Source organism: Falco cherrug, chromosome 10 (assembly GCF_023634085.1).
Source record: "Falco cherrug isolate bFalChe1 chromosome 10, bFalChe1.pri, whole genome shotgun sequence".
Classification (NCBI taxonomy): Eukaryota; Metazoa; Chordata; class Aves; order Falconiformes; family Falconidae; genus Falco; species Falco cherrug.
In genome coordinates, this window is record NC_073706.1 from 17,363,488 (window position 1) to 17,388,893 (window position 25,406).

The following is a 25,406-nucleotide window of genomic DNA, read 5'->3' on the forward strand; positions in this document are numbered from 1 at the left end:
AGAGGGCGGACAGGCTGGGTGTCGGGACACAATTCTTTCCGTGAGGGCGGCAGCACTGGCGCAGCTGCCCGGAGCAGCAGCGGGTGCCCCATTCCTGCGAGAGCTCAAGGTCAAGCTGGACAGGGCTCGGAGCAACCTGGTCTGGTGGGAGGTGGACCAGGTGGTCTTTCAGGTCCCTTCCAACCCCAACCACTCCATGAGGACTCTGTGACAAGGCAGAGGGGGGTGGCACGGGTGGGGGGCTGTGGGGGAACCCCCCCTCAGCGCTTCTTGGTCTTCACCAGCCCCTTGGCCACCAAGCAGCGGTACAGCTCCTGCAGGTAGGTGTAGATGCACTTGGCATCAGGCACCGGCATCCGCACCATGTCCTCCACCTCCAGCAGCGGGGCGCAGCCTGCCCGCTCCCTGTGGGGACACAGCTGTCACCAGGGGCCCCCCGCCTGGGGACACCGCAGGGTCGGGGGGCCGGGGGGGCTCTCACTCGGCGGTGGCGAAGGCCAGGGTGAAGTTGTGCCGGCGGGCGCCGGGCTCCAGGCTGGCGTAGTCGAAGGCATCGGGGAAGAAGCTGTGGAGGAGGGCGCAGAAGGCCAGGCCGCTGCCCCAGCTGCCCGAGAAGTTCTGCACATCCACGTGCTGCCGCAGATGGATGGGGGTCAGCCTGCCCCACGGCCTGCCCCACAGCCACCCCATGGCCGCCCCACGGCATGCCCCGCAATGCACCACATGATGCAACCCACAGCCCGCTCCATGGCACGCCCCATGGCCACTGCACGACACAACCTGGGGCGTGCCCCACGGCATGCCCCACGGCGTACCCCACAGCATGCCCCACAGCGTGCCCCACGGCCGCCCCGCTCTCACCTGGTAGCCACGGGTCCTGGCGCGGCACCACTCCAGCAGCATGGCCTTGACCGCGGCGCTGCCCCCGACCCGCTTCAGGTGTGGGGCCGGCCCCGTGGCTGCCCTGCAGGCGGTGCCAGGCACCGTGGGGCTCCGTGCCCCCGCACCGTGAGCCCCCGGCCCGGCCCTCCAGGGGTCTGCACTGGCCAGTGGCCCTGACCCACCCCAGAGCTCCCTGCTGCCCCCATGGCCCCTCAATAAGCCCACAGCCCCATTGCTCCCCATTGCCCCATGGCCCCCTCAGTCCTGCTCCCCCCACTGCCCCATGCCCCCCATTTCCCCATGTCCTCCCCAATACTCCCACTGCCCCATGCCCCCCCCAGTCACCCCATACCCCCCATGTCCTCCCCAGTACTCCCACTGCCCCGTGGCACCCCCAGCCCCCCACTGTACCCCACTGGCCCATGGCTCCCCAGTACACCCACAGCTCCCCATTGGCCCACAGCACCCTCAGTCCTGCCCCCCCTGTACTGCCCCATGGGCTCCCCCAGTACCCCCATACCCCATATTTCCCCATTCCCCCCCAATACCCTCACTTCCCCATGGCCCCCAATACCCCGATTGCCCCATGGACCCCCCCAGTACCCCCATATCTGCTATTTCCCCATTCCCCCCCAATACCCCCACTGTCCCATGGCCTCCCACTGCCCCACACCCCTCCCACGCCCTGTGCCCCCCTTGGGGCCAGGCCCCTCTCACCCGCCGAACTTCTCCAGGATGGCGCTGCGCCCCTGTGCCCGGGCACTGGCACGCGGCCGCCCCCCGGACCCCTCCGGCCTTGGCCTCTGCCCCACCGTCTCGGGGGGTGCCCGTCCCCGTGGCCCCCCTGCTGGTGCACCCCTGTGGGGGCCCCGGGGGTGGGGGTGAGCACCACTGTGGGTGCCACTCACGGGCACACATGGGTGGGCCAGCCATGGGAGGCAGGCAAGGGGGCGTCATGGCATGCCCCCGTAGGGACACAGGGTTGTGGGGTGCCACCTGGGGTGCCCGCCACGGGCAGCCCTGGGGCCGTGCCCCCCTGCCCACACTCACCTCTCACTGCCCCCCGAGCCCTCGCTGGTGCCAGCTGTGGGGGAGAGAGGGTGGGTCAGTGGGGTGGGAGGGGGCACCCTGGGGTGTGGGCACCAGCAGGGTCCCGAATGGATGGGGGCATCCCTGGGGAGCCATCAGGGGCAGGGGGCTGGAGGTCCTCCCCCATGGGGAGGGGACATGGGGATCTGTAGGGGCCCCCTGGGTGGGAGGATGTGCACGCTGTGGGGCAGTGGTGACCCCAGGGGACTCTGGTGCCATTGCAGGACCCTGCCCGTACTGCCTGCCCTGCCCAGAACAGCCCTTACCTGTGGGGGATGTGGGGGATGTGGGGGACGTGGGGGACAGGGGGGATGTGGGGCTGGTGCCCCCCCCGGGAGACATGCTGGGGGGGAACTCGGGCCACAGCTCATCCTCATCCTGCAGCCAGGTGGGCTCCTGTAGGCACAACTGGGGTGGCACTGCCAGCATGGGCACTGCCAACCCTGTCCCTTCTACTGTCACCCCCTTCCCTTCTGTTGTCACCCTACCCTGGCACTGCCCACACAAGCACTGCCACCCGTCCCTTCTACTGTTACCCCTGTCCCTTTGACTGTCACCCTGCCCTGGCACTGCCCACATGGGCACTGCCACCCCTGTCCCTTCTACTGTTACCCTGTCCCTTTGACTGTCAGCCTGCCCTGGCACTGCCCACACCAGCACTGCCACCAGTGCCCTGGCACTGCTTGCATGGGCACCGTCACCCTGGCCTGGCACTGCCACCCCTGTCCCCAGCCCCACCACACTCCCCCTCACCTGCCAGCCCCGGGTGCTGCCTGCTGCTGGCCCTGGCCCAGCCGGCTCCTGTAGCCCCTCCGCGGCACCCCCACTGCCTACCCCCCCCGACTGCCTCTGCGTCACCCCTGGCAGTGCTCCTGGCATCCTTCACTGCTTCTGCCCTGGCATCGCTCCTGGCATCCCCTGCAGCTCCTCCCTTGGTGTCCCTCTCCGTGTCCTCTGCCGCCCCAGTGTCCCCTCCTGCATCCCCCACTGCCCTGGCATCACCCCCCATGTCCTCAGCCACCTTGTTGTGTCCCCCACCATCCTCATCTGCCTTGGTGTCCCCCTTGGTGTCCCCTGCTCCCTTGGTGTGTCCCCCCACAACCTCAGCCACCTTGTTGTGTCCCCCCCCATCCTCATCTGCCTTGGTGTCCCCTGCTCCCTTGGTTTCTCCCCCGACATCCTCAGCCACCTTGGTGTCCCCCCTCGTGTCCCCTGCTCCCTTGGTGTCGCCCCCTACACCTTCAGCTTCCCTGGTGTCCCCCTCTGTGTCCTCTGTGCCCCCCACCCCTGCTGCCAGGGGGTCCCCCTCCCTGCTGCCCTCCCCTGCCCCCCCTTCCCCTGGCCCCGTGGGGGGGGCGTCCGACGTGGGGGTGCCGGAGGTGGGGGTGTCAGTGTCTCCCAGGGGCTCCATGCTGCTGCGGTCACTGCTGCAGGGGCACAGGGCTGTCACTGGGGTGCCCCCGCCAACCCGGCCACCCCCCTGCCCCTGTGCCCATGCTCCCTCTAGCTCCATCCCCCCCATTCCCCCACCCTGGGCACCCCCGTTGCCCCTGCCCAGCCCCCATTGCCCCTCCCGTCCCCCCCCATGCCCCCCCCTGGCACCCCAACACCCCAGCCTGCCTCCCCTCTCCAGCCCCCCATAACCAATACCAACCTTCCCATTCCCCTCCTGCCCCCCCCAGTCCCCCCCCCCCGCCCCATTCCGGCACCCCCATACCCCTTCTTGACCCCCCCGTTCCCCTTCCCAGCCGACCCCCGTGTCCCATCCCGACCCCCTATTCCCCACCCCCAACCCCCAATTTCCCCTCTCGACCCCCCTATAACCCCAACCCGACCCCCCAGAAGCTGGTCCTGCTCTCCCATACCTCCTCCCGACCCCCCCCCCGGCCCCACGTGTCCCATCCCGACACAACCCTCCCTGCCCCCTCTAGACTCCCCAGTTCCCCCTCTCGACGCGCCGATAACCCCGGCCCCCGGCCCCCGGCCCCCGGCCCCCGGCCCCCGGCCCCCGGCCCCCGGCCCCCGGCCCCCGGCCCCCGGCCCGTACCCTCCGGCCGCTCCGCACCGCGCCCGCCGCCCCGCCCGCCCCGGCGCTATTTTTACCCGGCGGGGGCAGGTGCCGCGCGCACTCCCCGCCCCCCCGCGGGGCACGCGTGGGGCCGGGCGCGGGGCAGCGCGCGGGAGCGGCCGGGGCACGTGGGCGGGGGACACGCCGCCACCGGGGACACCCCAAAGGAGCCCACGGGGAGGGGGCAGGGGCACTCAGCCAGCGGTCGGGGGGCCACGGGTACCCCAGGGAGGGAAAGGGAGACCGAGGGGCACGGACACGCGGGGGACGTGGGGGACACGGGCACACGGGTGACACGGGGGACACAGACGAGCGGAGGACACAGGGGGATGTGGGGGGACACACCGGTGGTCACGGGCACATGGGGGGCACAGCCGGACACGGGCACACGAGGGGCTCAGGCAGACACGGTGGGCCACGGTCATATGGGGAACATGGGGGGACAGAGGCACACGGGGGACACGGGGACATGGGGGGTGTGAGGCACGTGGGGGGGAAACGGGGGTGTCATAGACACACGGCGGACTTGGGGGGACACAGGGGGTCACACGCACAGAGGGTACACGGGGGGACAGGGAGGATGCCAGGCACGGGGGGGCACTGGGGGGTCCCAGGCACGTGCGCACAGCCGGACCCGGCCTGGCCCCGCCCCTCGCCAAGGCCGCGCCTTCCCCGCCCCGGCCGCCGCCGCCGCCTCGCCCACTACGGCAGCGGCCTATCAGCGCCGGGGCGCGCCGGGCCGCTCTCCCGCTCCGCCGGCCCCTAATGGCCCAAGGCGGCGGCGAGGCGGGGCGCTTCGACGTGTGCGCGGAAGTGCGGCGCTCACGTGGTTCCTGCCGGGAGCCGCCGCGGCGCCAGAGACGTGCTGTCCGGTGCCGACCTGAGCCGAGCCGAGCCGGGCCGGGCCGGGCTGAACCGAGCCGGGCCCGGCCGCCATGGACCCGCTGCGGGCCCAGCAGCTGGCGGCCGAGCTGGAGGTTGACATGATGGCCGACATGTACAACCGGTGCGCCCTGCCGGGGGAGCAGCGGGGGGACTCGGGGATCCCGGGGGGAACTGGGGGCACTGGCGGGTCCCAAGGCCGGAGGTCCCGGGGGGAGTCGGAGGTACCGGGACGGCCCGGGGATGGGGGTGTGTGTGTGTGTGAGCTGGGGGCACTGGCGGGTCCCGGGTGGAGCTGGGGGCACTGGGGTGACCCTGGGGCATGGGGCTGAGGTGCTAGGGGCACCGGGGGTGCCCGGAGCAGCGGGGGACACCGAGAGTGCCTGGGGATGGGGGGGCGTTGTGGGTACCCGGGTGTGTTGGGGACCGCATAGAGTGGGGAGCATTGGGGGGGTGCTCAAGGCTGGGGCGGGGCACAGAGGGGTACTGGGGAGTGCTGGTGGCACAAGGTGGTGCCTGGGAAGTGGGGGGGACACTGGGGGATGGCTGTGGTGTCGGGGCGCTGGGGCTTGGGGCCGGGGGGCCAGGTCTGAGTGTGGCAGGGCTGGTGAGGGGCTGAGGGTGCGGTGCGGTGCAGGATGACGCAGGCGTGCCACCGAAAGTGCGTCCCCCCCTACTACAAGGACGCAGAGCTGTCGAAGGGGGAGAGCGTGTGCCTGGACCGCTGCGTGGCCAAGTACCTGGAGGTCCATGAGAGGATGGGCAAGAAGCTGACGGAGCTGTCGCTGCAGGATGAGGAGCTCCTCAAGCGCATGCAGCAGGGCACTGGCACGGCCTGACTGCCCCGGCCCCCCTGCTCCCTCTCACCCCAATAAACTGGATGCATTGGGCCAGCTGGTTTGCTTTCCTTGTCCTTCCCCCACCCCCCCCCGGTGATGTCTCGGGGTACATGCTGAAGCTGGCAGATGTTGCTGGGAAGCCCCCCCCACTTGCTGTCCCCAGCTGCCACATGCTGTGTCCTTGAGGGGGGCACGCCTGGGGGTGGCCCCCCCACCCCAGGCAGGCCCAGCCCATGTAATCCCCAGGATTAGGCAGAGCCGGGCTGAGCCCCTTGTAATCCCTTGCCCCTGCCTGTCTGCTGGCCAGTGGGGGGATGGCCGGGGGGGGACCCCGCAGAGGGACACAGCCCTGGAGCAGCTGGAAAGAGACAGGCATGCAGGGACACCCTGGAGGGCTGGGAAACACCCAGCCCCGGTTGGGGGCACACAGGGGGACCAGGCAGGGACACCCACACGGGAGGGATGAGGGGGGTGCCTGAGCAGGGACAGCCCGGACAGGCACAGACATGCCCCTGCACCCACAGGGATGGTCAGAGAGGACAAGGGACACACATGCATGGACACCCAGAGAGCTACACCAGCACAGGGGCACCCCGACCCTGGGTGAAGGGCACCTGCAGTGGTGATGCCCTCCCACAGCCCAGTGGTGTGGGCGGTGGCTGCTGGGAAGTGGGTCAGGCCGTGCAGGTAACGGTGGGGGTGCACTGTGCCCCGTGGCTCCTGTTACTCCTGCCTGCAGTGCCAGCACCCTTGTGAAGGGTGCAGGGCGACAGTGGGCACGTCACCAGGCCCTGCGGTGGCGGGTGCCACACGGCAGTGGGTGCGCAATGCACAGGGGCTTGTGCATGCAGAGCCCACGACTTGGGGGTGCAGCACTGTGGGGGGTGTCTCTCCAACCCCCCCATCCCTGCAGGGAGCTGTGCATGCCTTGCTGTCCTCCAGCCGCCCGGGCGCAGCAGCAGTGCCATCAATATTTCAGGAGGAGCAGGCAGTGACCTGGAAAGGCAGTGCCCCGCCGTGCCCCCCCCGCAGGAGCCAGGCCCCGCTCTCCCAAAATAAGACAATTTTTAATAAATAATTTCCCACCTTTTGGTTCCTGTTGCGGGTTTTTCCCACTCAGGATGGGGGGGGACCCCCTGCATCCTGCGCATCCCCTCCCCCCCCACAGCCACCCCCCACAGTTCTAGGGCCCCCCCGGGGAGAAGGAGGTCACAGGCACCCTGAGGAGCCAGGACCCCCCTGGGATGCCGGGGGGGATGGCTCAGAGCCGGGGCAAGAGCAGACTCAGGAGGGGCAGGAGGATGGGGGGCTGGCGGGGGGCAGTGGCAGCTGTGGGGGCACAGGGTGCCTGGGGGCAGCGGACATCCCTGGGGGGGCCATGGGAGTCACGGGAAGGGGGGGGTGGCCGGGGCTGGGGTCCCCGCAAGTCGTGGGGGGGCAGGCCATCACGGTAGAAGGCGGAGGGCGGCGCGGCCGGGAGGGTGCCGGGGCGGCCCAGCGCCCGGCCGGGGGTACCCATTACCACCACCCCACCACCGCCATCGCCAGCTTCCTCCTCCTCTTCCTCCTCCTCCTCGGGGCAGGCGTCGAAGTCGCGGGGGCGGAGGTGCCGCAGGTCAGTGCCGCGGCGGTGCGGGGGGCTGGCGCAGGTGACGGGGGAGCTGGAGACACGGGTGCGACGGAACCAGGCCCAGAGCGGGCGAGCGCGGCAGTCGCAGGCCCAGGGGTTGGCGTTGAGGCGCAGGAACTGGAGGGCTGGCAGGGCGGCCAGCGGGTCCCCAGGCAGCGCTGCCAGGCTGTTGTTGAACAGGTAGAGGATGGTGAGGCGGGCCAGGCCCCGGAAGGCGCGGCGGTGGATGGCAACCAGGCGGTTGGCGTGCAGCAGCAGGCGGTCCAGGCTGGGCAGCCCTCGGAAGACGCCCTCCGACAGCGCCCGCACACGGTTCCCGTGTAGGAAGAGGTGGCTCAGGTTGGCCAGGTCGGCAAAGAGGTCGTCCTGCGGGGGATGGAGGGAGAGAGGGGGTGGATATGGGGCATGAGGCCCCACTGGGGAGCCCTCAGCCCTGCCCCCGTGGTTCCCGCACAGTGGGTGTCACCTAGAGCCCTGCCAGTGTGTGTCCTGCAGAGCCCTGCCCCATCTCCCTGCTCCGTGGGCTGCCCCCGGAGCCCAGCCCCATGTCCTCGTCCTGTAGACAGCACCCATTGCCCTGTTTGTGAGCATCTCCCATCGCCTTGCCCCATGGGCACCACTGCCCCAAGTCCCGGCTTCGCGGGTGTCCCCCATCACCCTGTCCTGCGTCCCAGCTCCGGGTCTCCCACAGAGCCTAGACCTGTGCCCATGCCCTTGAAGGCGCCACCCCCCCTCCCCAAAACATGGGCATCCCACCGCGGCCATGGGGCAGCCCCAGGGCTGTGGCAGACCTGGAGGTAGAGCAGCCCGTTCTCCTGCAGGTAGAGGTACTGGAGGCTGTGGAGGCCGCGGAAGATGGCGCTGGGCAGACTGGCCAGCTGACACCGGTAGAGGTGCAGGGCCTGGAGGCGCCGGAGGCCATGGAAGGTGTCGGGGGCCAGGACGCGGAGGTGGGGGTTGTCACCCAGGTCGAGCTCCTCCAGGGCGGGCAGGTGGCGGAAGGTGCCCGGCTGGATGGAGGAGATGTTGTTGGAGTAGAGCCAGAGGGTGACGGTGCTGGGCCCGAAGGTGCCAGCCCGCAGCGCCCCGATGACGTTGTTCTGCAGGAAGAGGCGGCGGGCGCCGGGCGGGAGCCCCGCGGGCACCGAGGAGAAGTTGTTGGCCTGGCAGCTGACGGTGGGCGGCGAGACGTAGCAGGTGCAGAGCGCGGGGCAGGCGTGCGCCCCGCCGGGCACCCACGCCAGCGCCGCCAGCAGCAGGGCCGCCAGGCGCCCGCCTGAGGGCACAGCGGGGCGTCAGCGCGGGGCACTGGGGCGCTGCCCCGGCCCGGCCCCCCCATGCCCACCGCCCCGGCGGGGTCCTCCCAACACAGACTCTGGGGCAGGGGTGCCCTAGGATCCGCACCCCACAGAGCATCCCGGGGCTGTGCCCGCCTGCGCAGTGCCCCAGAACCCCAAGGCCATGCCCACCCCATAGGGCTGAGCACCCTGAGGAGCCCCCAGGGCCTTCCCCACCCCATGGGGCCGTGGTCCCCCGGGAGAACCTCAAGGGCCATGACCACCCACGTTGGCCATGGTCCTCTAGGAGGACACCAAGGCCATGCCCACCCCAGCGGGCCGGACACCCCTGGGAGCCCCCAGGATGATGTCAGCCCCGCAGACCCCCCCCCAGGCTATGCTGCCGCATAGGGCCGTGCCCACCTCACAGGTGTGGGCACCCCAAGAAGACACTGCTTCAGTGGCTGTTGTGTCCCTGGGTCCCCAGGGGCCGTCCCTGCAGTTGGGGGCCATTGGACCTCCCAGGGCCCCAGGCCACCCCTCGTGGCCACGCTCCCACGGGAAGGTGCCCACCCCAGGGGGCCACGCTCCCTGGGGACCTCCTAAGGGCTACCGCTGCCCCCACGGGGCCACGCACCCCTGGGACGATCCCCGCCCCCTCGGGGGGCCATACCCCCCCACGCGCGCCCCCCGACAACGGGGCGGTGCCACGTGCGCGCGTGCCGCGGCCACGTGCGGGGCGGCGCGCGCGTGGGCGCAGGCTGACGCTCTCGCCAGTGACACGCGCCGCCGCCGCTCCGGGTGCTCAGCGCCGCCGCTCCCCACCCCCCCTACCCTGCTCCCCTTCCCCCCCCCGCGTCCATCCCCCCGCCGCCCTCCTCCGGCTGCAACCCGAGCGCTTCATCCATAATTCAGCCCGTCGGCCTGGCCCCACGCCCGGGGATGCGTGGATGCTCCCAGCCGCCGGTACCGGCGGGGGAGGGGGCGGGGGGGCGGTGGCCCGCCCTCCCTCCCCTCCCCCGGTGCGCCTCGAGGGGGGGGACACACCCCCACCCACCCACGGAGGCGTCCGGCGCAGCTGCTCAGCGCCGCCCCCCTCCCCCGGCGCCCCGTGCCGGCGTGCGCCCCCCACCCGCGTCCCATCTGTCACTCCCCCTCGCCGCGGGCTGACTCAGTTGGGAGCTGAAGTCACCGGTTCCCGGGCACCGCTTCTTCCTCCCGCCCCGGTCCGGGCACGGAACGGGCGCGCCGCCCGTGGGTCCCCCACTGAGCCCCCAGCACCCCCCGCGGGGTGACCCGGGCACTCTGCAACCCAGCGCTGCCCACGCGGGGCACCGGCTGGGCGCGGGGCGCCGCCACGGCGGGCGGGTCGTCCCGGGGGCAGCGCCGGGGAACCCGTGGGGCGCGGGGCACCGCCACGCCGGGTGATGCACCCCGGTGCCGCCCTGGGCGCCCCGTAGGTCGTGAGGCACCCACGCGCTGTGCTGTGCGCCCCGGGGCGGCACTGGGGACCCCCCGGGTCGTGGGACACCCCCGAGCCAGGCGGGGGTGGCACCGGGCACCCCATGGGCAGCCAGGGGCGCGCCGGGGCTGCGCCCGCACCCGGGACTGCGCACCCCGGCGTGGCACCGGGGACCCCGCGGGTACCGTGGCACCCACGCGCGGGGCGGCGAGTCCCTGAGCTGCACGGGGCATCGCGGGGGTCGAGGGGCACCCCGACGCCGGGCCGGTCTGGCCCCGGGCAGCCCCTGGGTGGCGGGGGGAGCACGCTGGGGTGCCCCCACGCGTGGCTGCGCGCCCTGGGGCGGCCCCGGGCTCCTCACGCACCGCGGGGCACCCCGAGAGCCCGGCCCCCCCCCAGGCCGGGACCGTGCTCTGCAGGGCGGCAGCCCCCCACCCACGGGGCTCACCCGACCCCCGTGGGCCCCCCCGGCCGTCCCCACGCCTACCTTGGGGCAGGTCCAGAGCCGTGGGGGGCCGCATGGCGGGGCCGCCTCTCAGGCGCTGCCCGCTGCCCGGGGGCTCATGGCCGGTGCCGGGGGAGCTGCTGGCCCCCTTCACCGCCGCCGCCCCGCCGGGAGCAGCCGCCGCCGCCCCGGGGCATGGCACGGGTGGGCTGCGGGCACGGGTGGGCTCGGGCTCGGCACAGCTCTGCCCGCGGCTCCGGTGGGGCTGAGCCCTGCCCCGCGCCGCGCCTTATCCCGGGGCGGCCGCGCTCCGCCCCCCGCCGCCGGCCCCGCCGCTTAACCCTTCCCGGGCCGGCCCGCCCCGCTCCACGCAGCGGGGGGGGACCGCGGGGGACCCCCGGCGGGGAGCGGGGGCCGCACCGCGGGACCCCCGGGGGGCGATCGCCGCTGCGGACGCGGGGCTTGGTGGCGGGCGCCCCCACGGGCGAGGCGGGGCCGGCGCGGGGGGGGGCTCTGAGCGCGGGACGCTGCGGGCGGGGTCCCTCGCGCGGTCCCGGGACCGGTGGCGGGCGGCGGGGACCCTTGCACGAGCTGCCCACGGGCGGGTCCGCGAGCTGCCCCCGGGCCGGGCGGCGGCCCGCGCGGGCGGCACGCGGCGCCCCGATCCACGCCCACGCGGGACCGCGGCGCTGTCCGCGGTGCCACCGGCGCTGTCCATGGTGCCGCTCCCACCCGGGGCCGCGCGAACCGCCTCGCGGGGCCGCGCGCCGCCAGCCCCGGGCCGAGCCGCGTGGGGGGGGCACGCGTGGCCGCGCCAGGCTGCGGCGGCGCGAGCTGGCACCGGCAGCGTGTTTGCGGCACCGTCTCCGGCGCGGCTCCCGGCGAGCGAAATACCACAAGCTGGCGCGGCGGGCACCCGTGGGCGGCGGCGGGGGCGACGCGGGGCTGACTCAGGGGCCGCCATCCGCTCCCCGCCCCGTCGGTGCCCCCATCGTCCCGGCATGGGCCCTCGCAGGGGCACCCCGGGAGCCGTGGCAGGGGAGGATCCCCCACCCCCTGGGGCCTGCACAGTGGGTACCTGCGCCTGCCCGCCCAGGGGGACCTGGGGATGTGGTGGGTAGAGGGACAGGCCTGGTGCCACCAGCCAGGCCCAGGTGGGCAGAGGTGGGTGGTGGGGGTCATGGTGGGGCAAGTGGGAGGACGGACAGGTGAGGGACAGTTGGTGGGGAGGACGGACCGATGGACAGACAGGTGAGGGACAGCCAGAGGGGAGGACAGCCAGGTGAGAGACAGCCGGAGACACAGATGGATGGACAGACGAGCGAGGGACAGCTGGAGAGGTGGGCAGGACAGACAGACAGACGGACAGAGGGAAGGGCAGGAAGGCTGCCAGGATGCGGGCAGGGCAGGTGATGGGCAGCCAGATGGGCGGCTGGACAGATGGATGGCTGGATGGGCGTGAGGAAGGATGGAGTTGTGGTTGGAGGGGGACAGATGGATGGAAGATGGACAGATGGGTGGGTGACAGACAGATGGATGGGTGATGGACAGACAGGTGGGTGATGGACAGACAGATGGCTGATGGGCAGGTGGATTGGTGATGGACACACAGGTGGGTGGCCAAGCAGACAAGCAGCTGGCTGGAGGGGTGGGACAGGAGGGCACAGGATGGGTGGCTGCAAGTACCAGTGGCAGATGGATGGGGCGGCCAGAGGACAGGGGAACGCACATGGCCTAGTTGGCCAAAGGGAGGGTGATGGCAGAGACAGGGGATGCCCCAGGTAGGGTGGCAGCAGGGGACCACAGGGCCAGACAGGCTGTGGGGCTGGTGCCGAGGACATTCAGGTGACAACATGGTCAGGGGAGGAGTGGCAGCAGGCACAAGTGGCCAGAGACAAGGCAGGGCCTGACAGAGCACAGGCAGGATGGCATGCTGGGGGTGGCATGGGGGGGCTGGCCAGGGGCTGGCTCTGCATGGCACAGCTGGGGTGGCCCAGGAGTGGCCCAAGGGTGACTCCAGGTTGGTGCAAAAGTGACCCAAGAGTCACCCAAGGGTGGCTCAAGGTCAGAATCAGAGAATCACAGGACACTTTAGATTGGAAAATATCTTCAAACCATCGAGTCAAACCACTGCCCCAGCGCTGCCAAGGCCACCACTGACCCGTGTCCCCCAGCACTGCACCCATGCCGTTTTGAAGCACCCCCAGGGACGGTGACTCCCCCCCGGGCAGCCTGCTGGGGTGCTGGACACCCTCTCATGAGGCCACTGCCCCTGCTGCCCCTTCACCAGCCTGCCCCGGTGTGACCGCTCCCCCTCGTCCTGTCCCTTGTGATCTGGGGGAAGGGGCCGAGCCCACCTCAGCGGGTGGTGGCCCAAGGGGAGCCCAGGGGTGACTCAAGGTGACCCCAGGGTGGCCCCGGGGCGGCTGCAGCTGGGGACACTTCAGGGACACCAGCCAAGGAGGTGGCCCTCCCGGAGGTGGGGACGGGCCACACCGGGGGTGGCAGGGGGTCGTTCACCCACGAGGGGCACGGGGGGCCCCGTGGGGGGGGCAGCGGCACGCCGTCAGGAGGCTCTCGGCCGGGACAGCCCCGCCGGGGCGGACCCACGGAGCGACCCCCGGGGCTGCTCCACCGGGGCCGCCTCCCCCCCCCGCCCCCCGCCGCGCCCGGGAGGCGGGGCTGGGCCGGGCCGCTCCGCTCCGCTCCGCTCCGCCCGCTGCCGGGGAGGGGCGGGCAGCACCGGCGGCACCGGGCCCCGCCGGGCCCCACCGGGCCGGGCCGGCAGCTGCGGGGGGGCCGCCCGCGCACCGGGCCGCGGTGAGCAGCACCCGGGGGGGCGGCGGGAGGAGCCGCGGGGGAGCGCGGGGGCCCGGATGGTCCCGGGCCGTGGGGATGGGAGGGGGATCTGGGGGCCGTGGGGATGGGAAGGGGGGCTGGGGGCCGTGAGCTGGGGGCTGTGGGGGCCGTAGGGGCCGTGGGGCTGGGGTGGGAGGAGCTGGGGCCCGTGGGGATGGGATGGGGCAGCTGGGGGCTATGAGCTGGGGGGCCATGGGGGTTGGGGGCCATAAGCGGGAGAGCCATGGGGCTGTGAGGCCGGGGGCCATGGGGCTGTGGGGACCATGGAGGCTGGGGGGCTGGGAGTGGGGTGGGCGTGTGGATTGAGGTGGTGGGGTGGCCATGGAGCTGGGGGCCATGAGCTGTGGGGCTCTGGGGGCTGTGGGGGCTGCGGTCCATGGGGGCTGTGGGCCGTGAGCTGGGGGGCTGTGGGGGCTGTGGGCCGTGGGGGTCACAGGGCTGGGGACCATGAGCTGGGGGGCTGAGTGCACGTGATGGGGGCTGATGGGGGGGGGGTTGGGGTATGTGTGGCAGGCCTGGCCGTGGAGCTGTGTGGGCCCCGGGACCGTGGGGCAGGGCTGTGCCCAGGGGGATGCCCCCTGCCCCCTGCTTGTCCCTCTTGCCCCTGTGTGTCCCACACTCACCCCCAGCACCCTAGGGCCTTGCCCTGGTGCCACCACAGCATGGGGCGGGCTATGAGCGCTGGCACAGATCTGCCCTATGGCTGCCCACCCCCAGGGGCACGTGTATCCCCCCTGCCACACGTGTCCCCCCACCACACGTGCACGGGCAAAGTCCCCACAGCCAGGGCTGCCGCCGCCGCCTGCCTGCCCCACACCACTGCCCCTACCCCTGCTCTGTGGGGCGCTGGCAATGCTCACCGCAAGGGCACCTCACGCTCTGCAGCAGGGGTGCTGCACACCCTGGTGACCCACAGGGCACCCCCAGCCCAGCCCCATAGCAGCTTCTGGAGAAGCCACGAGCTGGCTGCCTGGGGACTGGGCAGTCCCCGCAGGGAAGAACCGGCCTTTGTTACAATTAATAATTACAGTGAAAGAGGCTGGAGGAGCTGGAGCGAGGCCCAAGCGGGCAGGACGCCCTTGCTGCTAGGGGGACTGGGCGGGGGGGCGTCCCCTGTCCCCACCTGCACCTCTGTCACAGTTCAGGGTGAGCTGGGGGGACACGGCAGGGCCAATGTGGCTGGAGGGACTGGAGTCACCGGTGCCAAGGGCCCCGAACCTCCTGCTCCCCCATAGGGGGCTCACCAGTATGGCTGGGGCACACCGGTACGGCTTGGGGAGACCAGCATGGCTGGGGCTTCCCAGTACGGTTGAGTGGCAACTGATACCCATGACTGGGTGTCTTGGGGCACCTGTGGCAGTGACACCCATCACTGGGTGTCTCAGGGTGCCACAGGCAGTGACACTCGTGACGTGGCACCTTGGGGTGCCCGTGGCAGCTGCTTGCCGTGCAGTGGGGTGCCACAGCAGCGCCGGGAGGGTGATGTCCCCTGGCTCCCCACCGGCCCCCGCGGGGCGGCTAAAGATAGCACAGCCCCCCCCCGGCCCGGCGGGTCGGCACCACCTGCCCCCGGTGCCCGGTTAATCTTTAGCCGCTCGGCTGCTGTAATGAGGCCTCATTAGCGGCCATTACACCGGCTGCAGCTGCACAGGCCTTGGGACGGTGACACGGGGACACGGTGACTGGGGGCCTGGCGTGGCGGGTGCAGAAAGTGGGTGGGTGAGTGGGGTGGGGGGATGCAGGTGAGGGGGATGTGGCGCTGGTGGCACCTGGCTGACGGGGACGTGGCGTCAGTGGCACCTGGCTGGGGGTCGCACCCGTGACACTGAGGGACGGGAGGTCCCAGTGGGTGGGCAGGGACAGACAAGGTGTCCCCTGGCCATGATGGCCCCCCAGGAGGGTGGTGGGCCACCAGCAGTGTGCCAGCGTCCCCAGGGTGGCGATGGAGTCCTTGGTGGAGGGGAAGAGTGTCCCCAGAGAACATGTCACGGTCACCAGCAGCATGCCAGGGTCCCCAGGGCAGGGGGACACAGCGTCCCAAGGATGTGCTGGTGTCCCCCAAGGGACGCGTGGGTGTCCCTGTCAGCGTGCTGGGGCCCCCGGGGGGGTGTGTCGGTGTCTGCAAGGGGTGTGTCGACGTGCCCGGCAGCGTGCCAGTGTCCCCAGGGAGCAGGCCAGGCTCCCAGGGCGGGTGCCAGGGCCCCTGCCGTGGCGTGCCAGGTTCCCAGCGGCCGTGCCAGGTGCCCGGGGGTGCCGGTGTACCCCCAGCGCACGCAGCTGGGTGCCTGGCGGCATGCCGGTGCCGCGGAGCTGTGCCAGGCCTGCCCCGGGAAGCAGCCGGTCCCCGGGACGGGCTGGTGCGGGGCGATAGGGAGCCTCGTGGGGGGGGTCCCGGCGCGGCGGGGACACCGAGCTGCTATCAGGTGCCAGCAGCCCCGGGGGGGGCCCGTGGGTGCTCCTGGGAGATTAGTGGGGGGGCTGTGCCGGTGGGGGTGTGCGCGGTGCCGGTGTGCGACCCGGGCACCCTGTGCCAGGGTCCAAACTCCGCGGCGGTGGTGGCGACGGCGGGAGGGCCCGGCCTTGTGCAGGTGGGTGGGGGCGCGTGCCTGGGCGCAGGGGGGTGCCAGCACACGTGCATGCGTGTGAGCGTGTGTGTGCAAAGCCCCGGCCGCCAGCAGGGTCCTTGCCTGTGCCCCGGCGTGCACAGGGGACCGGTGCCAGCGGCCGGGGACAAGGGGCAGAGCTGGGACCGTGGTGGCCTTTGCCCAGTGGCCATGTGCCCCCACGTGCTGCCAAGCCCCGCGTGCTGGACGCTGGCTGGGTGTGTGGGGGTGTCAGCGCGTGGGTGCCAGGATGGGTGTGACACCCCGGTCTGTCACCCTCCAGGTGCAGCACGGATCCCCCAGGCCGGTGACATGGCGGGGGGGGGGCGCGGGGCTGGCCAAGCGCCTGGGGACCCTCCTCTCAGGGCTGCTGGAGTGCGGGGTCTTCTGCGGTGTCATCTTCGGCTGGGCCTCCCTCGTCTTTGTCCTCAAGGATCTGAACTACTTCAGGGACCTATGCCAGCCCACCAACACCAGCCACAACCAGACCTCACAGACTGGTAGGGTCTCTGGCCACCGCTGTCCCTGTGGTGGCCCTGGCCCCGCTGTCACCCTGCCTTGTGTCCCCCAACTGCTTGTGTCCTGGGGTACCAGTGGCTCATGTCTGTGTGGTGCCGGTGGCCTGAAGTGGCATGTGTCCTCCCTGCCCGGTGCCCAGTGGTGTCCCATGTCCCCACTGTCCTGGTGCCTCAGGTGCCTGTTTTTCCTGTCCACTGTAGCACCTCATGTCCCTGCTGTCCCCACTGTCCTGATGCCTTGTGCTGTCCCATGTCCGCGCTGTCCCTGTCCCCATGTCCCGCTGTCCCCACATCCCTGTTGTCCACATGCCCGTGTCCCCACTGTCGCTGTGTCCCCGCTGACGGCCACCCCGCAGGCTGCGGCGAGCAGGATGAGCAGTTCTCCCTCGTCTTCACCATCGGCTCCTTCATGAACAACTTCATGACCTTCCCCATGGGCTTCATCTTTGACCGCTTTGGCACCGCCACCGCCCGCCTCATCGCCATGTGAGTGGGTGCGGGGGGCAGTGCTGGCAGGCAGGGCTGGGGCACCCGTGGGTGCCGGGGGGTCGAGGGGCTGTTTTTAGGGTGCTGGGAGGGGACGCTCTAGAGCGGGGTGGTTATCGGGGCAGCCAGGCAGGGTGGGGCAGGCAGGGCCCTGCCTGCGGGGGGAGCACCCATGTCAGCCCAGCGGGGGCACCCGTGCCAGCCCGGGGCGCTGGCTTTGGGGCACTGGAGGTGCACAGCCCACCCTGGCACCTCTCCCACAATGCCACCAACTGTCCCCAGTGTGTCCCATGCCCCCCCGTTGCCTGCAGCCCCCCATACACCTTCAGGTCTCCTCGCAGCACCCCTGTAACCACAGGGACCTCCTGCATCCCCTTGTCCCTTGGTCCCAGGGTGCCTAGTGGTGCTGGGAGCGCCATGAGATATTGGGGTGCTGGGTGCCGATGCAGAGCAGCGCCAGGGTGCAGGTGTGCCAGCTGCCCCTCAGGACCCCCTCCCTACATATCACTTCTGTCTCCATGCCTCAGCACCCTCTACACCGGCGGGATCCTGCTCGTCGCCTTCTCCACCCCAGGTGAGACCCTATGGGCGTGAGGGGCCCCAGCCCCGGGGGAGGACCCGGCAGGGACCCCCCGTTGTCCCTGCTGACCCCTGCGTTCCCAGAGCTGGCGGTGCTGCTCTTCCCGGCCATGTCCATGCTGTCGGTGGGTGGCATCCTCCTCATTCTCACCAACATGCAGGTGAGTTTCCCCGGCACCCTGACCCCCACCCTTTGGCCGGGGCACCCTGCCCGGTGCTGGGGGGGTCCTGACAGTGCCGGCGGGGGGTGTCTCTCCATGCCAGGTGGGCAACCTCTTTGGGAAGTACCGCTCCATCATCATCACCCTGTATAACGGGGCTTTTGACTCCTCGTCCGCCACCTTCCTCATTGTCAAGGTGGGCATGGGGTGGGGGGTGATGTGGCAGTGAGTGCCCGGGGTGGTGGTGCTGGATGTCCCCAGGGGCCCGCCATGGTCACTGCGGGGACAGCTGGGGACAGAGCTGGCACAGCTGGGTCACAGCTGGGACCACATGTGGGGACAGGGGGCTGGGATGGTGGCAGGTGGCCGACATGTCCTGGTGGCAGCCTGTCACTGTCCCCAGGTGCTGTATGGGCATGGGCTGTCCCTGAAAGCCATGTTCCTCTTCATGGCGGCCTGTAGCGCCTGGCACCTGCTGCGCACCCTCTTCCTCATGCCCTGCACCCGCATCCCATACCCGCTGCCCCCCGGCTACAACTACGGGTAGGGGCCCTGCCTGCGCCCCGCAGGGCGGGGGTGCCTGTCCTGTGGGTGGTGGGTCCCATCTCGTGGGTGGGTGGTGGGTCCCACCTCATGGGTGGGTGGTGGGTGTCCCCCCGTGGGTGCTGGTGGGTCCCATCTCGTGGGTGTTGCCAATGCCTGTCCCATGGGCGGTGGGTTCTGGTGGGTCCCATCCCATGGGTATCTGTGGGTCCCTCCCTTGTGGGTGCTGATGGGTTGCCCCCGTGGATGCTGGTGGGTGCCATCCCCATGGGTGCTGGCCATGCCTGTCCCGTGGGGGGTGGGTGCTGGTGGGTCCCATCCCATGGGTGTCAGTGGGTCCTGTCCCTGGGTGTTGGCAATGCTTGTCCCTTGGGTGGGGGCTTCCCCCCTTGTGGGTGGGGGTCCCATCCCGTGGGTGACGGGCGGGCGCTGCGGCAGGCTGCGGTGCCCGGGGCACTCCAAGTCGTACCGCACCTACGAGGAGAAGCGCCGGCCGGAGGTGGCCGGCCCCGAGGAGACCCCGCTGGAGGGCAGCGCCCCCCGAGGTGCGGGGGCGGGGCGGCTGATCTCGGGGGGCGGGGCCATGTTGGTGTCTGGCACGTGTGCGAGGTGGGCGTGGTCACCGGGGCGAACAGTGGGCGGGGGCTATGCAGATGAAGGGGGGCGAGGCCCGGGGAGTGGGCGTGACCGTGCAAATTTAGAGGGTGTGGCCTCCGGCTGGACGTGGCTACTTGTGGATGGTCGGGGTGTGGGCGTGGTTATGCAGATGAAGGAGGTGCGGCCCCAGGCGGTGCATGGGTGAGGTCGAGGGGTGGGCGTGGCCACGCAGGGGGGCGCGGGGGGTAGCGGGTGGGCCTGGGGGCGGGGCCCGATGGGGCGGGGCCGGGGGCCGTGCCCCACCCTGACGCCCTGGGGCGCAGGCGGCAGGGACCCCCCCGGGGTGTCCTTCAGGGCCTGCATATGCTCGAAGCTCTTCGCTTGGCACGTGGCCTGGCTCTCCGTCATGCAGCTGCGCCATTACCTCTTCATTGGTACCTTCAACCCCCTCCTCAATCACCTGGCCAGCGGAGACCGCCAACTGGGTAGGGCCCGGCTGCTGCGGTGGGGACAGGGGGACAATGTGGTGGGGTGCTGCCCCCGCCCTGACGTTGTCTCCCCGCAGTGAGCACCTACACCAACGCCTTCGCCTTCACCCAGCTCTGCGGGGTGCTCTGTGCCCCATGGAACGGCCTCATTCTTGACCGACACAAGCGGGGCAAGACCCCCCGCCCTGAGGGTAACCAGCCCCAGCACCCCCTGCCCCGGCCCCACGGGTCCCTGGGGTGCGTCCATGCCACCAACGTCCCCCCTGTGCCCTGGGGTCATGGCTGGGTACCACCGCTGCCATGACCAGATCCCGCGGTGCTTGGGGACGTGTGCCTTCCATACCCTGACCTTGCTGTGCCCACAGGAGCCTTGGGCGCGCTGGCTGACCTGCGGGCCTCCGTGCTGTCACTGGTGGTGACAGTGGTGCAGTGTGTGCTCTTCTCCATCTGCGCGGCGGTGCCGGTGCTGCCTGTCCAGTTTGCCACCTTCGTGCTGCAGGTCCTCAGCCGCTCCTTCCTCTATGGGGGCAACGCCGCCTTCCTGGCCATTGCGTGAGTCCTGCGGCCACCGCTGCCCTGCTGGCGGGGCACGGGGCGGAGCGGTCAGGGTGGCAGTGGCAGGGGACAGGGCAGTGGGGTTACAGTGGTGGTGGCGGGAGTCAGTGTGGCAGGGAACTAGGCAGGGATGGCAGGGGATGGTAGCAGGGGACAGGGTGGTGGGGTCAGTGTGGCAGGGGGCAGGGCAGTGGGGTTAGGGTGGTTGGGTCAGGGTGGCAGGGGGTGGTGGCAGGGGACTGTGTGTGGGTGGTAGGGATTAGGGTTGAGGGAACAGGTTGGCAGGGGATGGTGGCAGGGTCATCATTGGGATGGCACGGGACAGTGGTAGGGCCAAGTGGGGTGGCAGGGGATGGTGGCAGTGTCAGGAGGTGGCAAGGGACAAGGTGGTGGTGGCAGGGTCATGGTGGGGATGGCGGGGCAGGGGTGTCAGGATGCAGCAGTGACACGGTGGCCGGCCGGGCAGGTTCCCCCCGCAGCACTTTGGGAAGCTGTACGGGCTGGCCATGGCACTGTCGGCGCTGGTGGCCCTGCTGCAGTACCCCTGCATTGCTCTCGTGCGCGGGCCGCTCCACGGGGACCCCTTCTATGTAAGTGTCTGCCCCATGGCTGCCCCATGGCCACCCCACAGCTGCCCCTGGGAGCAATGGGGTCCTGCCCCATGGGGGAATGCATCCTGCCCTGCGGAGGGATGGGGGTCCTGCCCCATGGGGGAACATGTCCTGCCCTGGGGAGGGATGGGGGTTGTGCCCCACAGCGGGATGGGGGTCCTGCCTCTTGGGGAATGGGGGTCTTGTGCCTAGCAGAGGGGAGCTGGGGGGAGGGCTGTGGGGCTGGCCCACAGACACTCTCTTGGGTGGGGCCAGTCTCCTGGCCCCATGCACTGACAGTACCCCCCCAGGTGAACTTGGGGCTCATCGCTGTGGTGCTGGTGGCCTTTGTCAGTCCCGTGGTGGTGGCCCGTGAGTGCCGGCGGCGAGCCAAGGAGCTGGGGGCTGCTGGCACCCCCCTCGCAGCACCCCCAGGCGCCGAGACCCCCACCGAGATGCCCCACTGAGCTCCACACACAGCACCCACACGCAGGGTGCTGTGCCAGTGGGATGGGGCGTGTTTGGGGTGGGGGGAATAAATATTGATGACCCCTCTGCTCACTGTGCTGTTCCATCCCAGCACCCCCAGCCACTAGGGCTTCTCCAGTGTCTGCTATGGGGTTGGGCACCCCACTCCCTCCCAGGACCCTCGGCACACAGGAACACAGCCTCTTAGCTGGGTAAGGGACAGGGGCTGCTGTGGGTCCTCAGGAACTGGGGGAGGCACGGCAGCATCCCTGGGTGCCCCCAGTACTGGCAGAGGAAGTGGGCAGCTGGAAGCAGAACTTGCCTCTCCAGAGCCCGTCCGGGCCCAGGGGCCAGTGTCAGAGCCTTGGGGTGGCCCAGTGCCCCCAGAGCCTGGGTGACGTGGCACGGTGGGTGGGGGTGTGGGTGCCCTCAGGGTGGGTGGTGCGGGTAATGAAGAGGCGGCAGGGCTGGGTGGGCACCCGCTTCCAGGGGCTGGCGTCCTCCCACTACAGCCCCTGCTGCACCCCCCACCCCCCCCCCGCGCTGCCCCAGCACCTTCGCCCCCAAAAACCAGCCCCAGCACCCCATACCCAGCCCCTTGCCCTCCAGAAACAGCCCCACCACCTGGCACCCAATGCCCCATGCCCAGACCCTTGCCCCCAAAAACCAGCCCCAGACCCTTGCACCCCAAAACCAGCCCCAGCACCCAGCTCCTCGCCTCCCAAAACCAGCCCCAGCACCTGGCACCCAGCACCCCATTCCCAGTCCCTCACCCCCAAAACCAGCCCCAGCACCCAATATCCAGCCCTTCACCCCAAAAAAACAGCCCTGGCACCCAGCACCCTACACCCAAATCTAGACCCAGCCCTGCTGCTCACTCTCCCCGCTAGCCCCCAGCTGCAGCACCCCCTGGCCAGCCCAACACCAGCCCCAGCACCCCATAACCAGCACCCAGCCCCTCACCCTACCCCTGGTGATGGCCCCAATCCGGAGCATGCCATGGGTGTGGGTGCAGGGCAGGTTCAGCAGCTCCTGGTTGGCACCTGCCAGCACCCCATGCCCCCCTCACATGGGCGCCCATGTAGGTGTGGAGCTTGGTCACCACTGTGTAGCAGAAGGGGTGGTCCCCCTCGGCTGTACCCACAGGGACCCTCTGGGGTGGCAGGGGGCTGGCAGTGGGGGGCATCCCTCTGCCACCTGCCACCCGCCCTGGAGCAGGGGCTGGGGGCACCAGCACCCTTGGGCACCCTGGGGAGACCCCATGTCCCCAGTGCCCCCCTGCCACAATCCCTGTGCCTTGTGCCCTGCTGCCACCCTAGTGTCGCTCCATCCTCCCCATGTCCCCTGCGCCACCCCTTGTCCCTCAGTGCCCCTCTGCCACCCCCAATGCCCCCCATGTCGCTGGTTCCCCACTGCCATGCCTGGGGTCACAAGGGTGGGGGCTGCAGGGGGGTGCGTGGGACACATGGGTGGGGGCTGTGGATATTTGGGGGAGGCAGGGCCCAGAGGTGGGGGCTGTGGGGCAGTTGGGTGCAGCAAGTCCTGGGGGGGCCACTGCGGGGCTGGGGTGCTGATACCATCTCCTGCCTTGCAGCGCTTGCCCAAGGGCCACTTCCTCCCCAACGGCTGCGGCCCCCAGGGTCCGGCCTGGCTGTTTTCCCACAGCCCCCCCGGCCTGACACCCCCAGGCACCCCCTGACCCAGCCCTGCAGAGCGCATGGCTTGACACCTCCCAGCCCCTCCCCTGACCCCCCCAGCACCCATCGCCATGCCCTGTGCACCCCCACAGCAGCACCCTCCCCTGGACCAAATGCACCCCGTGCTGTGGCCAGGCAGGGCGCCCCAGGGTCCCCCCATGTGCCCAGGGGCTGGTGAGTGGGGGCTGCAGTGGAGCTGGGGCCCAAGTGGCGCAAGGCTGCGGTCAGGGACACATGGCCCTGTCACCCTTATAAGTGTGACAGCGGGCAGAGCACCCCCAAGTCCCAGGTGAGGAGCAGGGATGGGGGCAGCAGGGTGGGCTCAGCTCCCAGCCGCAGGGGGGTGTCCCTGAGGCTGGCATGGGTGGCTTTGGGGTGCCACGGGGACATGGTGGGGGGTGAGGTGGCACAGGGTGCTTGGTGGACATGGGGGGTCTCAGAGATGACAGCGGGGAGCCAGGTACATGGGAGGTGCAGGGTCTGGGGGGTGATGGCAGGGGCAGAGGGGATGGGGCACGGGGCGGCACTGGAGATGGTGGAGGGACACTGGGGGCATGGTGGGGCAAAAGGGCAGGATGGAGGTGAGGGACATGGGGTGGCAGAGGGACACGGGGGACATGGAGTGGCATGAGAGTGCTGGGGTTGTGGGGGTGGCACTGGAGCTGTCATGAGGGTGCGGCGGCACTGGGAATGGCACTTGGGGTGGCAGAGGGACACTGAAGCATGGGGGGGTGGCACAGGGGATATGGGGAAGATAGGGTGACACTGGGGGTTGCAGCAGGGCACAAGGCACATGGGGGTGGCAGAGGGGCACTGGGTTGACTGCGGTCATGGCCCCTCTCAAGGGTACTGAGGGTGCTGGTGCCCCCAGCCCCACCATGCTGCCCTGCCTGCTCCTCACCCTGGCCCTGCTGAGCTCGGCCTCTGCCCGCCACCCTGGTAAGTGCCCGCTAGGCTGCCCACCCCACGGGGACACCGTGGGGACACCCCTTGTGCCCCCTCGACCCCTCTGCTGGGGCTGATGCCTGCTGGTGTCCCCAGCTGGTGCCAGCCCCAAGGTAGGACTGGTGGTGCCAGGGCAGGACACCCAGTGCCCATTGGAGAGTGAGACACGGGTGCTCCATGTCCCCAACACGCTGGGTGCCATCAGCTGCCGCTATGTCTTTGTTGTACGCCACCAGGCCTTTGACAGCGCGCAGGCGGGCCAGGGATGGGTGGGGGGGTGGTTTGGGGTGGGGGGCACCGTGTGCCACCCTGGTGTCCCCGTAACTGGTGTGTGTCCCCCCACCGCAGCAAACCTGCATCCAGTGCTACAGAGGGAACCTGGCCTCCATCCACAGCCACCACAGCACCACCTGCAGAGGCAGGCACGGTGCCACATTGCTGGCACCTCGCAGCTCTGGATCGGGGCCATCACCCAGCGTCTGGTAAGGGACCCCCCACACCCACGGCCCACCCTGGCCTTGTGGCACCCTGCCTGGCCCCAGGGCACCAGCCCTGCCCTAGTATCCCCAGTGCCCATCCCTGGGTGCCCTAGCCCTGTCCTCAGTGCCCATCACTGGGTGTCCCAGCCCTGCCTCTGTCTCTGCCCTGGGCATCCCAGCCCTGTCCCAGTGTCCCCAGCGCCCATCCCTAGGTGTCCCAGCCCTGTCCTCTGTCCCTTGTCCCCACCCTGGGTGTCCCAGCCCTGCCCCAGTGTCCCCAGTGCCCATCCTGGGTGCTCCAGCCCTGTCCCTAGTGCCCATCACTGGGTGTTCCAGCCCTGTTCTTTGTCCCCAGTGCCCACCCTGGCTGCCCCAACTCTGTCCCTAGTGCCCATCACTGGGCGTCCCAGCCCTGTCCCGGTGTCCCCAGTGCCCATCCCTGGGTGCTCCCAGCCTGCCCCCCGGGGTGCCCCATGGCCGGTGCCAGGGGTGCCCGCGGCCATGCCCCCCCCGCGCAGGCTGGCAAGCTGCACTACAGCTGGACAGATGGCAGCCCCTGGAACTACTCACAGTGGCGGTTCGGCCACCCGCGGTGCTTGGTCAGCCGCTGCACCACCCTCTCCTCCCAGGGTCAGTGGGGTGAGGGGCACGGGGGGCACCCAGAGCCTGGGGGGGCTGTGCTGGGAGCCTCTGCTCGTGGGTGTGTGGGGAGGGCGCACGGGGACCTCGTGGGGTAGGGGGCTGGGATGTGGCACTTTGTGGAGGCTGGTACCGGGGGGTGAGAGTCAGGTCCCTGGGGCAGGGCCTGGGGGTGCTGCTGGGTGCCGAGGCTGAACCCCCCCCTTCTCCCCCTCGCCCCACAGATGGGCTCTGGAGAAGTGTGAAATGCAATAAGAAGCTGCCCTACATCTGCGAGTACTGAGGGGCTCAGCCCCCCTGCCATGCTCCCCAGCCCTGGACCACCCCTGCTGCCACCCCGCCACTGGCCCTGCGGGGCGGGGGGGGGGCTGCACCCCTCACCCTGGATCTCAGTAGACCATCAGCTTGCAGCACCTGTCCCTGTGCATGGGCTCTGGCTGGGGGTCTGTGTCCTGGGTGGCCCCTGGTGTGGGTGCTGGGGTGGTGGGAAGCCCCCTGGGTTGCACAGTGTGTGTGGAGGGGTTGGGGACAGGTGTGTCCCCTCCATTGTGCATGGCCCCTGTGTGGCGATGGGTGTCACAGGGCCCTCCCTCCCCAGGGGCTGTGGTGGCACCCTGCCACCAGG

The 25,406-nt window shown here is 70.7% G+C and overlaps 4 protein-coding genes across 6 annotated transcripts; 2 read left to right on the forward strand and 2 right to left on the reverse strand.

Annotated features, from left to right (window-relative positions):
* Positions 1-19: 19 nt before the first annotated feature.
* Positions 20-4,603, reverse strand: SMTNL1 (smoothelin like 1). Of its 2 annotated transcripts, none has more exons than XM_055722697.1 (8): positions 4,075-4,603; positions 2,725-3,398; positions 2,238-2,367; positions 1,933-1,966; positions 1,600-1,740; positions 862-964; positions 482-633; positions 20-405 (listed from the first exon to the last, which is right to left on the reverse strand). In XM_055722697.1, exons 2-8 carry the CDS (start codon positions 2,848-2,850, stop codon positions 261-263), a joined length of 831 nt encoding a protein of 276 aa, XP_055578672.1. In that variant the 5' UTR covers positions 2,851-3,398; positions 4,075-4,603; the 3' UTR covers positions 20-260. The 2 variants fall into 2 exon arrangements, with proteins under 2 accessions (XP_055578672.1, XP_055578673.1); XM_055722698.1 differs by having other exon boundaries at positions 4,019-4,603.
* A 245-nt stretch (positions 4,604-4,848) lies between these two features.
* TIMM10 (translocase of inner mitochondrial membrane 10) lies at positions 4,849-5,814 on the forward strand. Its single transcript, XM_055722952.1, has 2 exons — positions 4,849-5,045; positions 5,559-5,814. Exons 1-2 carry the CDS (start codon positions 4,975-4,977, stop codon positions 5,758-5,760), a joined length of 273 nt encoding a protein of 90 aa, XP_055578927.1. The 5' UTR covers positions 4,849-4,974; the 3' UTR covers positions 5,761-5,814.
* A 135-nt stretch (positions 5,815-5,949) lies between these two features.
* RTN4RL2 (reticulon 4 receptor like 2) lies at positions 5,950-10,857 on the reverse strand. Its single transcript, XM_055722951.1, has 3 exons — positions 10,617-10,857; positions 8,182-8,666; positions 5,950-7,756 (listed from the first exon to the last, which is right to left on the reverse strand). The coding sequence occupies exons 1-3, from the start codon at positions 10,648-10,650 to the stop codon at positions 7,022-7,024; spliced, it is 1,254 nt and encodes a 417-aa protein (XP_055578926.1). The 5' UTR covers positions 10,651-10,857; the 3' UTR covers positions 5,950-7,021.
* A 4,376-nt stretch (positions 10,858-15,233) lies between these two features.
* Positions 15,234-25,194, forward strand: SLC43A3 (solute carrier family 43 member 3). 2 transcript variants are annotated; one of them, XR_008734168.1, is made up of 16 exons: positions 15,234-15,856; positions 16,320-16,536; positions 16,911-17,040; positions 17,568-17,614; positions 17,704-17,780; positions 17,884-17,976; positions 18,184-18,323; positions 18,762-18,868; positions 19,244-19,405; positions 19,486-19,599; positions 19,774-19,960; positions 20,430-20,553; positions 21,134-21,233; positions 24,012-24,145; positions 24,661-24,772; positions 25,006-25,194. XR_008734168.1 is itself a non-coding variant. In XM_055722327.1 (13 exons), exons 1-13 carry the CDS (start codon positions 15,416-15,418, stop codon positions 21,018-21,020), a joined length of 1,995 nt encoding a protein of 664 aa, XP_055578302.1. In that variant the 5' UTR covers positions 15,238-15,415; the 3' UTR covers positions 21,021-21,108. The 2 variants fall into 2 exon arrangements, 1 of the variants encoding a protein (XP_055578302.1); XM_055722327.1 differs by lacking the exons at positions 21,134-21,233; positions 24,012-24,145; positions 24,661-24,772; positions 25,006-25,194 and adding an exon at positions 20,865-21,108 and having other exon boundaries at positions 15,238-15,856.
* Positions 25,195-25,406: the final 212 nt, after the last annotated feature.

Bases quoted from the DNA above. Each gene is read 5' to 3' on its own strand.
- SMTNL1 (XM_055722697.1), bottom strand. From the start codon at position 2,850: ATGCCAGGAGCACTGCCAGGGGTGACGCAGAGGCAGTCGGGGGGGGTA. The intron at 965-1,599 runs GTGAGAGGGGCC...CACCGCCTGCAG, and splicing joins ATCCTGGAGAAGTTCGGCGG to GGCAGCCACGGGGCCGGCCC. The intron at 634-861 runs GTGAGAGCGGGG...CATCTGCGGCAG, and splicing joins CCAGGACCCGTGGCTACCAG to CACGTGGATGTGCAGAACTT.
- TIMM10 (XM_055722952.1), top strand. From the start codon at position 4,975: ATGGACCCGCTGCGGGCCCAGCAGCTGGCGGCCGAGCTGGAGGTTGAC. The intron at 5,046-5,558 runs GTGCGCCCTGCC...GGTGCGGTGCAG, and splicing joins ATGGCCGACATGTACAACCG to GATGACGCAGGCGTGCCACC.
- RTN4RL2 (XM_055722951.1), bottom strand. From the start codon at position 10,650: ATGCGGCCCCCCACGGCTCTGGACCTGCCCCAAG. The intron at 8,667-10,616 runs GTAGGCGTGGGG...CTGTGCCCTCAG, and splicing joins GGCTCTGGACCTGCCCCAAG to GCGGGCGCCTGGCGGCCCTG. The intron at 7,757-8,181 runs GTCTGCCACAGC...CATCCCCCGCAG, and splicing joins ACGGGCTGCTCTACCTCCAG to GACGACCTCTTTGCCGACCT.
- SLC43A3 (XM_055722327.1), top strand. From the start codon at position 15,416: ATGTCACGGTCACCAGCAGCATGCCAGGGTCCCCAGGGCAGGGGGACA. The intron at 16,537-16,910 runs GTAGGGTCTCTG...GCCACCCCGCAG, and splicing joins CAACCAGACCTCACAGACTG to GCTGCGGCGAGCAGGATGAG. The intron at 19,961-20,429 runs GTGAGTCCTGCG...CCGGCCGGGCAG, and splicing joins GCCGCCTTCCTGGCCATTGC to GTTCCCCCCGCAGCACTTTG.